Here is a 12,017-nt window from a genome sequence, read left to right on the forward strand (position 1 = left end):
AGAGAGAGAGAGGGAGTTGGCAGTTTGTCAAGGGACAATATTAAACGCATAATTGCAAATTATCCTGATTCGAAGGAAAGACAGGAAGAATACTAAGAGGCCAATATGGCTTCATTGGCAGCTCTTTAATGACCTGAAAATCAGACAGGAATCCTGTAAAAAGTGGAAAAATGGACTAATTGCTAAAGAGGAGTACAAACGAATAGCACAAGCATAGGGACAAAATCAGAAAAGCTAAGCCCTGGACTACACTACAGAATTAGGTCGATGCAAGGCAGTTTACATCAACCTAACTCCACGTGTCTACGCTAAAATTTCACTCCCGCCAATTTCAGAGTAACAGCCGTGTTAGTCTGTATTCGCAAAAAGAAAAGGAGGACTTGTGGCACCTTAGAGACTAACCAATTTATTTGACCGTCTGCTACTCCAACTTAATAACCCCGCTTCCATGAGAGGCATAAAGTCAATGTCAATGTAGTTGGCTGACGTAGTGTCAACGTAGACACTTCATTGCTTATATTGACTGTTGCTGGCTTACATAGAATCACAGAATCATAGAAGATCAGGGTTGGAAGAGACCTCAGGAGGTCATCTAATACAACCTCCTGCTCAAAGCAGGACCAATCTCAATTAAATCATCCCAGCCATCAGAAGCCATCCCACAATGCCCCACACTGGCAGTTCAATCGGTGCAAGTGCTCCTGGTGAGGGCACACACCACTGACAGAAGGCGCATAGTGTAGACATGCACAAGTGATGCAATTACTGCAGTGGCTATATGCTGACATATGTTAGGTTGACTTAATTTTGTTGTGTAGACATGCCCTATGGCACAAAATGAGTTACACCTAGTAAGGGACATAAAAGGCAATAAAAAGAGGTTTCTGAAATACATTAGAAGCAAGAGAAAGACGAAGGAAAGCTTAGGTCCTCTACTTAGTGGGGAAGGAGAGCTAAAAACTCATGATATCAAGAAGGCTGAGGTGTTTAATGCCTATTTTGCTTCAGTCTTCACCAAAAGTTAATGGTGACTCACCACAACTAACATTAACAAGAGGGAAGGAACACAAGCCAAAATAGGGAAAGAACAGTTTAAAGCATATTTAACTAAGTTAGATGTATTCAAGTCGGCAAGGCCTGATTAACTTCATCCTCAGGTACTTAAGGAACCTGTGGAAGCAATCTTGGAACCTTTAGCAATTATCTTCAACAACTCATAGAGGACGAGTGAGATCCCAGAGAACTGGAGAAGGGAAAACATAGAAACTATCTTTTAAAAAGGGAACAAAAAGAACCTAGGGAAGTATAGCCCAGTCAGCCTAATTTCAATAGCTGGAAAGATTCTGGAAAAAAATATTAAACAACCAATTTTTATATACCTAGAGTATAATAGGGTTATAAGGAATAGCCAGCATGGATTTGCAAGGAACAAAACATGCCAAACCAACCTAATTTCCTTCTTTGACAGGGTTACTGGCGGGGATGGCGGGGAAGCGGTAGATGGAATATACCTTGATTTCAGTCAGGCTTTTGACACAGTCCCACATGACATTCCCAGAAGCAAACTAGGGAAATGTGGACTAGATGAAATTACGTTCGGTGGGTGCACAGCTCATTGGTACACCATTCTCAAAGAGCAGTTATCAATGGTTTACGGTCAGGCTGGGAGGGCATACCTAGGGGGGTCTCATGGGGGAAGCAGAGTATGCTTATAAAATGTGCAGATGCCACCAAGCTGGGAGGGGTTGCAAACACTTTGGACAACAGGATTAGAATTCAAAATGACCATAACAAATTGGGGAATTTGTCTGAATTCAACAGGATGAAATTCTATAAAGACAAGTGCAAAGTTCTTTGCTTAGGAAGGAAAAATCAGAGTCACAACTACAAAATGGGGAATAACTGGTGAGGTGGTCATGTGGCTGAAAAGGGTTTTAGGGTAATAGTGGGTTACAAATTGAATATGAGTCAACAATGTGATGCAGTTACGAAAAAGCGAATATAATTGTGGGGTTTATTAACAAGAGGGTCGTATGAAAGGCACAGGAGGTAACCGTCCCACTCTACTCAGCACCAGAGAGACCTCAGGTAGAGAACTGTGTGCCATTTTGGGCACCACACTTTAGGAAAGATGTGGACAAACTGGAGAAAATTGAAAGGAAAGCAACAAAAATTACAAAAGGTTTAGAAAACCTGACCTGTGAGGAAAGGTGAAAAAACTGGCTACGTTTTGTCTTGAGAAGAGAAATCTGAATAGGGACCTGATAACAGTCTTCAAATATGTTAAAGGCTGTTATAGAGAAGACAATGATAATTGTTCTCCATATCCACTGAAGGTAGGACAAGATGTAATGGGCTTAAAATGGTAGCAAGGGAGATTAAGGTAAGATATTACGAAAAACTTTTTCTCTATTAAGGTAGTTAAGCAGAGGAACAGGTTCCAAGGGAGGCTGTGGAATCTCCATCATTGGAGGTTTTTAAGAATAAGTTGGACAAACACCTGTCAGAGCTGGTCTAGGCTTACTTGGTCCTGCCTCAGCCCAGGGGCTGGACTTGTCTAAGGTCTACTTGGTCCTTCCTCAGTGAAGGGGGCTGGCCCTGATGACATCTAATGGACCCTTCCAGCACTACATATCTATGATTAATATTCTGATCTCCTTGAAAGGAAGAGAAAACAAAGATAGATAGATAGATAGATAGATAGATAGATAGATAGATAGATAGATAGATAGATAGATAGATAGATAGATAGATAGATAGATAGATGGTTCCAGTTCTTTTCCAGGGAACATACACTAGAAAAAAACCAATCAGATTCTTCAGTCCTTGACTAAAGCAAATCAGATTCTCTCTCATACTGTCTTTTCACTGTCCTGAGTTGTCAGGTCTGAGAGAAAAGTGGAAACTCACCCCATAGTAGTGTCCGTCGTGCTCACAACCACAATGCCCTGGCAGGACACACTGATCCCCACTCCACAGGTACCCGTCATTACAGAAACACCCTTCAGAACACAGGGAGCTGCAGTGATTTTCAAGAAAGGAGCCTGCACATAGGTCCCGACAGGGGCGCTCACAAAGCTTGTAGTGACTGTTTGCTGGGCAGCGAGGATCTGTGAAAATTGGAAGAGGAAAGTTGTTCAGAGATTTGGACAGGTATGAAACTTTGGCATGACTGTATCTTACACTTCCACTGTTACTAGTGAGGGCTTTGGGCTTGATGTGTCTCAAATTCCTCTTCAAAATAATAATGAAGGACAAGAAAACCTAACACAGAAGACTATGGGTCCTTTACTTTGATGGCTCTGAATTCACCCTGGAAAGAGAGTGACACCCTAGACCTGGCTGATCTTCTCCTTCTGTGGAATATAACTCAGACCTTGTCTTTGACATGTCTACAATCCCTTTGGCAGATGTGAACTGGGAACTGGATAACAATGGAATTTGAGTTCCTGCTGCAAATATTCATGTAATCTGATATAGAGCATCACGTAAGGAAAGTCAGACCACCACCAGCACACAGTTCAGTAGCACAGTTACACAGTGCTGCCTTACCACAGAAAGACTCATTCCTCCAAGGTGAGATGGTGACATTCGCTCTCTGACAGGCGGCTGCGTATGTCTGAACGGACTCGCACAGGGCACTGCTCTCCCCTCCTGACACACACAGGTCAAAGATGCAATCAGACAGATAGTGGCCTGGGTCAATCTGGGAGTGGCAAGCGGAGAACGGCCCATCAGGGTCCTGGATCACCCAGCACCGGGACTTGGACTGCACCAGACTTTCCTCATCTTCACACAAAGGGCAGGAATCAGGGCAGCCGTCGTCACAGCCAGGGACATCCTCAGACTTCCCAGCCAAAGCCAAGTGGAAGGCATCCTTCCCATGGGAGACGTTCTGCATCACAAAATCATCCTCAGCCGCTCCATTGAGGTTCACGCACAGCCCGCAGGTCTGGCCTCGGTACTCAGGGGGGAGGCTGACAAAGAGGCTGTGGGCCAGGTCATAGCTCACACTCAGACCAGAGTCGGCTTGCACAATTGTATGAAACCCATCCTGATAAACGACGATTCCTCTTCTCTTGAGATGCACCGGGAGAGTCAGAGTCACCCCATCAATCTGAGTGAGGGAAAATAGCACCAAAGAGATCAGTGCAGGAATTTATGCAGTCATAGATAGGGACCATTCTGATCATTTACTCTGAGTCCCTTGCATGACCCAAGCCAGAAAACTTCACTCAGTAATTCCTGCAGTGGAGGGAATTATTCTTCTCTACTACATAAATGATACCAGAGAGCCCAATATCTTGTGGCTGAACTATATGTCCTTTCGAAAGATACGAATCTCCATAGGAATACTCCAAGTGAGAATAAATCAACCACTTCTCTTGGGAAGCTGTTCCCATAGTTAATTGCTCTCACTGTGACAATGCTTCCTTTCCAAAACGTTTTCTCTCATCTGCAATTTGAATTATACTAACTTCAACTTTCAGCCCCTGAATTCTGTCATTCTTTTGTCTGCTGGCTTAAAGAAAAACTCAGAGATCTTCTCTCTACTTACAGAGCTGATCAAGATGCTAAATCATCTCAGCCAGGGCCTTGTCAAGCTAGGCTTTAAAAAGCTCTAAGGATGGAGATTCCACCACCTCCCTAGGTAACCCATTCCAGGGCTTTACCACCCTCCTAGTGAAATGGTGTTTCCTGATATCTAACCGAGACCTCCCCCACTGCAACTTGAGACCATTGCTTCTTGTTCTGTCATCTTCCACCACTGAGAACAGCTGAGCTCCATCCTCTTTGGAACCCCCCTTCAGGTAGTTGAAGGCTGCTATCAAATCCCCCCTTTGCTGGGGTGGAACCATAGTGTTAGAAGGGACCGCAAGGGTCATCTAGTCTAACTCCTGCCAAGATGCAGGATTTGTTGGGTCTAATAAGCTAAAGATGTGAGATGTGAGGTAAAGATTTTTAAAAGATGTGAACAAATTGGAGAGAGTCCACAGGAGAGCAACAAAAATGGTAAGAGCATTATGCTCTGATGCACCCCAGAACAGCAATCTCAAAACACATGGAAATCAAAGCAAGACACATGGGTAGGTGATCATGATCAATCAAAACATGTAATAACCACAAACCAGTTATGTTTTCTTCAGACTGCTGTTGACCGAACAACAGTGCAAATGTCTCCCCCCATGAAATCTGGTCTTCTGTTTGCTTTTACCCTATAGTATACAGATTTCACATTTCTCTAATTGGGGGGCCTGACCCAAAAGGGAGTTGGTGTGGGGGGGGGGGTGTCGCAAGAGGGGATTGCGGTATTGCCACACTTACTTCTGCGCTGCCTTCAGAGCTGGGCGGCCAGAGAGGGGCAGCTGTTGGCCAGGCGCCCAGCTCTGCAGGCAGGGCCCCGCCATCAGCAGCGCAGGAGTAAGCATGGCAATGCCGCACCATGGCATCCCTACTTCTCCGCTGCTGCTGGCGATGGCTCTGCCTTCAGAGCCAGGCTCCCAGCCAGCGACTGCTGGTCTTCAGCAGCAGCACAGGAGTAAGGGTAGCAGTTCCGCCACACCCCTTACAAACACCTTGCGACCCCCACCCCACAACTCCTTTTTCAGTCAGGACCCCTACGATTACAGCATCATGAAATCTCAGATTTAAATAGCTGAAATCATGAACTTTATGATTTTTAAAATCCAATGACCGTGAATGGACTGAGAATTTGGTAGGGCTCTAATCATGGTGGGTCACAAGCTAAATATGAGTCAACAGTGTAACACTGTTGCAAAAAAAGCGAACATCGTTCTGGGATGTATTAGGAGGAGTGTTGTAAACAAGCCATGAGAGGTAATTCTTGCGCTCTACTCCACACTGATTAGGCCTTAAGTGAAGTATTGTGTCCACTTCTGGGCGCCGCATTTCAGGAAAGGTGTGAACAAACTGAAGTCCAGAGAAGAGCAACGAAAATTATTAAAGATCTAGAAAATATGACCAATGAGGGAAGATTGAAAATATGGGTTTGTTTAGTCTGAAGAAGAGAAGAGTGAGAGGGGACATGATAACAGTTTTCAAGTACATAAAAGGTTGTTACAAGGAGGTACGAGAAAAATTGTTCTCCTTAACCACTGAGGATAGGACAAGAAGCAATAGGCTTAAAATACAGCAAGCGGGATGGGGTTCAGTTGAACATTATGAAAAACTTCCTAACTGTCAGGGTGGTTAAGCACTGGAATAAATTGCCTAGGGAGGTTGTGGAATCTCCATCCTTGGAGATTTTTAAGAGCAGGTTAGACAAACACCTGTCAGAGATGGTCTAAATAATACTTAGTCTTGCCATGAGTGCAGGGGACTGGACAAGGTGACCTCTCAAGGTCCCTTCCAGTCCTATGATTCTATGAGCAGTGCGCACATAAAGTCTGTGGTGTGCATATGTGAACATGGGTGAGGAATTTAGGGAGAAACCTATCATCTGGTTTGCAGCTCGACATTATACCCATACTGTCCTCTTACTTGGGGGTTTTAGTTATAAGCTGCCTTTAAACTGGACTAGTGTAGAGCAAAAATTGCAGTGTTGCAGTGACTGGTTTATTGGGGGAAGGTGGAAAAAAAATCTGGGAAATGATTTTTTTTCCAACTTAAGTTCTTTGACTTAATACTTTCCCAGTGAATTACCTTGACTGTCCCCTGCTGCCCTCTCTGAAGATGGATCTCAGTCTTGTTCACAAGGACAAAGACCTCCGAGGTCACAGGCACAGGAACATGGGGCAGGTTTCCGTTCTTCACTTCCACTCTGAAGAAGGGTAAGGACTTTGAATCCCCACACAGTTCAGCAAACACATATTTGCAGGTGCCCTGGGAATTGTATTGCTTCCCATCAAACGTAGTGTAATGGGGCAGACCAGACGCCCAGCAGATGCCGTTGGTTCGCTCATGGCACCCATAAGCCCCCTTTCGAGTGCCACAGAATTCCCCAGGGGCACAGGCAGAGCGGGAGCACTGGACAGCGTGGGAGGAGCCGTCACATCTGCACAATCTCCGGCAATTTTCTCCTTCCCAGAAGCTTTCCCCTGCCAGGTGGTATCTGCCATTGTGGGTGCAGCCGCACTGCTCTGGAGGCACACAGTCAGTGCCACTCCGCACAAAGCCAGGGTCACACTGGCACCCTTCTTCACACGCAGTCCGGCAGCGGGAGGGCACAGCTGGGTGGGCACAAGAGGCCGGGCAGGAAGGTCCACAGAGCTCATAGTGGCTGTTGCGGGGGCAGGTTAACTCTGAAAGGGACATGAAGAGCAGTGTTAAATACAGAAGGAATGCTCCAGGGAATCCTTCCAGGCAGTAAACCCAAGGGAAGGAATGAAACTAGGGATAATAAGACATGAAAATGAGAGATTAGGATAAATAGTTGTGTGAAAAAAATATTTTCATATTGTTTGGAATTTTGAAATGTACCTGAGCGACTTGGAGCAGGAATCCCAAGTGGGATTTGTGCTCCTAAATCATATAGGCACTTGTCAAAATTCTCCCCATTAGAAATAGCAGTTTTGCATCTGAGATAAACACTCTTCTCCTGCTTATTAGTATTTTATTCATTTCAAACTGAATCCGACCTAAGAGCTCTGTTGAAAATTAATGACTCCTGTGTTTTCTTTATCAGCATTGTAGGGCTGGCTCATACCTTGGCAAGGCACTTTGGGAGACCTGACATTTGAAAGCAGGAAGAGTACAAATCCACACTGTATCAGAAAAGCTAATTTGTTCTGAATACAGAAAACTGGGAGAGAACAAATAAATTATCTGTTTGTCTTCATCATCTAGAGATTTTTATATTGATCTTTAAAAAGGAGGACATCAGACTGTCAGACCAGGAGAGCCTGCCCTGACCAATGTGGGTCAGGCTAATGTCTGAGCTGTTCAATAAGAGAGGAAGTCTTACTAAAGAGCGTGTGTTTGGAATCATCAGCTTACCACACGCAGCCCGCTGTCTCCATGGCTCAATGGCAATGCCGCGACTTTGGCACTGCTGGGCATAACTGCGGAGCACTTGACACAGGATCTCGTGGCTGCCCCGAGTCGCGCACACATCCCTCACGCAACTCTCTAAGTGAACCTGAGCCTCAGCAGGCTTGTTACACGCTCTAAAAGGCCCAGCAGTGTCTGTGATAACCCCGCAGCGGTGCTGAGTTCTGTACTGGACTAGCTCTACTTCATTACATGGGGCTGGGAGCCCAGTGGCCGTGCAGTGAAAGGAGGAGTCGGCATCCTTCCAGCTATTGCCAAAGGTGACAGCGTCATGGACCACAGAACCGCTTGGGGTTCGAAAATCATCGCTCCGGTTCCCATTGAAGTCTCCACCGAGTCCGCAGAGGAACCCAGAATAGGCTTCAGAAACAGAAACTAGCACAGAATAGGACCAGTCATAGGATACAGAAAGGCCAAAATCCGTCTGAACCACAGCAGATGAGCCACTGAAATAGGCGTAGAGTTTACCCGATGCAAAGACCAGGGGAAGATTGACCAGGGATCCATTCACCTAGGGGGCAAACAAGATATGCAGAAACCTTTAAGAATGGGATGCTTGTCTGGCATGGAAAAATCAGGATTCCCCCTGTGATGAGGATTCCATAGAAGGCATGTAGAAGTCTTTACACTATCTTCCCCCACCCCAGGGGCAGGGAGGGCCATGACCATGGCTGGAGAAGGGGGAGATGCCAGAGAATACCACATTCCAACTTGTACTTGACTGGTGTAGCATCCCTTCAAGACAGCTGCATCCACTTTGATTTAGAGTGGCCGTGTGGCTCTTGCCCAGCTACTTATTGGGAAAAAAAGCAAAATGTAAGAGAAGTCATGGAAATTATCTCACCTGCACCTGGCCATACTGTCCTGCTGCTATAGCAATACGCTCACCATAGACATCTAGCTCTACCAGGTGCGTCCAGGACACTGCAATGGAGCCCCTGTGCACATTCTCTACTTTGATGGTGAAGTCGGGGAGTTTCCCAGGGGGTCCACAGTATTTGCTCAGGGTGTATTTGCAGGCTCCTTGATAATCAAACATGACTCCGTCAAAAGTGGTGTAGTGGGGGTGGCCAAACACCCAGCAGGTGCCATATTTCACAGGGTAACAGCCTCGGCTGCCATCCACCACGCGGCATGTCTCCAGAGCCCCGCAGGCATGATCCTGGCACTGCATGGGCTGGGCAGGCTGCCGGCAGCTGCATTTCCTGCGGCAGGTGTCTGTCAGGATCACCTCCTCTCCCAGCTGGTGATACTGACCCTTCAGCGTGCAGCCGCACTGTCTCAGGGACACACATGCTGCTCCGCTGAGGATGTAGCCTTTGTTGCAAACACAGCCCTCTCTGCAAGGCTGGGTGCAGTACAGGGGGGCAGTGGAATCCATGCAGCTGGCAGGACAGGCACTGGTACAGGGTTCGTAATGGCTGTTCTCTGGACAAGTGATCCCTAGAATCAAAGGAAGGCAGGAAGGAGAAAATTATGAACGCATCCTGAATCGTGTAAATGAACCAATGTTTGGACACCTGCAACTCCCACTGGAGTCGGTCGAAGGGTTGGGCCTATTAGCTGTAACACAGACAGCAGTCTAGGCTGTGGGTGTCTAGACCAGGACAGAGGGAGACCCTATTTATTGATAGGAAGTGCCACCGTTTGCATTAGTTAGTCTGGGAGTTAGCCAGGTAGGAGAACTACTGGGTTTCAGTTTATTCAACTGCCTAAATAAACTTGCCTCTGTACTCAATGCCACAGACTGTAGTGTCTCTTCTGGGCCTTGCAGGAGCAATACAATATCTGGATTTCACACATCACTGTCCTCCTCAGCCATATTCCCTGGATTCCCATTTCTGAATCGAGGATATAACATCCCTCTTTGTCCTCAAGTCACCTCAGGAATTTACCCTTCACCACCATGTCCTGTTCTCCAAACCATTCAACACCTTTCTTTGCATCAGACCTTTTTCTATCTCCTCCTCATCCTAGGGAAGGGTCGTGCTATCTCCCAGGCTGTTCCTGTCCCCCACCTGAAACATCACCATTCTATACCATTCAATTCAATGAGGCATTATTGGCATGACCAGCTATGTTGCCCAAGTGTAGGAAAAAGACTGACCCCTCAGGTATCTGTGAGAGGCAGGTATTGTCCACCCAGCATAGAGTTACACACCCAAGGGGTTTGAGCCCATGTCCTTTGGTCACTTCTGTCCATGCCTGAACCAGTGATAGATGGCTACATAGCACAATGTCATCTCTGCTGTCCCAGGGTTACATGCCTCCTCTCTGCAGATCCCTGATTCTCTTCCATTCCTAGCTATACCCGCTGCTTCAGCCTCCCTTTCTGACAAAAAAAATCATGTCCCGCTCTCCAAGACTGCAGCATTCCCCTCTGGGGTCATTCTCCCCACAAAGTATTCTGCTGTCTCATCCCCTGTTCTAAAGCATCTCCAACCCTTCTCTGGGCAAGGTATTACAACCTCCAGCAGATCCAGGTAATTCTCAGCATGGGGTGGAACCGGACAAGAAACCTCCAAGGTAAGTTTTGTATGAAATGTAGGGGGCTGGAAAAATACCCATGTACAGCAGCTGAAGATCTGGTTGAGGAAAGAAGCTACATTATAGCATCATATTCTTAACTGGCAGAATCTTGCAGATCATAATTAAAGTACATAGCCACATATGTACTTATCTGTTTAGAATCAAATAATAATAAGTCACACTTTATATTAAGGTTCCATTTATAAAGAGTTAATAAATGATTAATAGATGTTTTAATAAATGATCAAATGACTGTCAAAGAGTTCCATTGGTTAACAGACTACATATAACCATCTGTCTGTGTCATAGCTTTAAGACCAGAAGGAACCATTTGATCATTTAGTCTCACCTCCTGGATAGAACAACTCATACTGCTCATGTCTGTAACATGCTTATAATAACCATCAATCATGTATTAACTTTTTATAAGGCAGTTATAAATTTAACTTTATCCTAAAGTTTGAGTGAAACCTATGTATGTTTAATATGAGATTTAAATGATTCTAGATGATAACAGATGGAGTACAAATAATGAAAATTAATTATTTAGTTTCAGGAAATAACCCAGATCATTAGACAGCAAAAATTACACTTTAAGTACCAGCTGGGCATATACTGTACTCTACTGGAAATAACATATATTCTGAGAAAATCCTGTTATTATTATTTACTATTTGTATTAAAGTAGGATCTAGACACCTGAACCAAGATCAGGGCCTTGTTGTGCTAGGCACTGTACAGATAGTAACCATAGTAAGAAACAGTCCCTGCATCAGAGTTTACAATCTAGATAGACAACAGATAGAGAAAAGGATCACTACCACCATTTTACAGATGGAGAACTGAGGCCCACAGGCTTGCCAAAGGTCACGCAGGAAGTCTGTGGCAGAGCAGGAACTGAACCCAGACCCCAGTTCAGTACCTTACCCAAGGGGTCCATCCTTCTTCTCCAATATAGATGAAATTGTTAGCAATAATGACACCAATCATTTTATTTCTTAGCTGCCCTTCCACCCCAAGTAAGTGGAATCCGAGAAGTAAACGAAGGGTCTGATTCGAATCTCGCAGCTGCCGACGTCAGAAGGAACTCCACTGGAGCAGTGTGCAGATGGGATCAGAATTAGGCCCAAAGGGCATTTCCTGTGTGACCTGGGGCGGACTTTGGCCTATGGGGGTGTGACCTGCAGTGCACACTAGTGTGCTGCGCTCTAACTACCCCATGTGGACGCTGCCGGCATGAACTAAAAGGTAACTAGCTCACGCTAGCACAGTCCTATATGAAAGGCTATGTTAACATGAACCTTTTAGTCCACCCCAGCAGCGTCCACATGGGGCAACTGGAGTGCAACAATTTGGTGTACTCTACAATTCACACCCCAGGAGTCCACACTGCCGTGCAACATAGACATGGCCTGAGTCTCTGCCTGGCTCAGGTCCCTCTCTATGGAGTCGCAATGCCCTGCCTCACAGAAGTGCTG

General features: G+C 45.7%; 1 protein-coding gene across 1 annotated transcript in view; it reads right to left on the minus strand.

Annotated features, from left to right (window-relative positions):
* The window catches only part of LOC144279951 (IgGFc-binding protein-like), a 67,016-nt gene extending 57,625 nt beyond the window's left edge, over nt 1-9,391 (minus strand). Inside the window, exons 1-5 of the mRNA XM_077841656.1 lie at nt 8,855-9,391; nt 7,957-8,521; nt 6,664-7,262; nt 3,553-4,117; nt 2,911-3,019 (exon numbers count right to left, since the gene is read on the minus strand). Coding sequence (XP_077697782.1) covers nt 2,911-3,019; nt 3,553-4,117; nt 6,664-7,262; nt 7,957-8,521; nt 8,855-9,391 — 2,375 coding nt within the window. The remainder of the gene's footprint in view (nt 1-2,910; nt 3,020-3,552; nt 4,118-6,663; nt 7,263-7,956; nt 8,522-8,854) is intronic.
* Nucleotides 9,392-12,017: the final 2,626 nt, after the last annotated feature.

The sequence above is a fragment of the Eretmochelys imbricata genome, chromosome 24 (genome assembly GCF_965152235.1).
Source record: "Eretmochelys imbricata isolate rEreImb1 chromosome 24, rEreImb1.hap1, whole genome shotgun sequence".
Lineage (NCBI taxonomy): Eukaryota > Metazoa > Chordata > Testudines > Cheloniidae > Eretmochelys > Eretmochelys imbricata.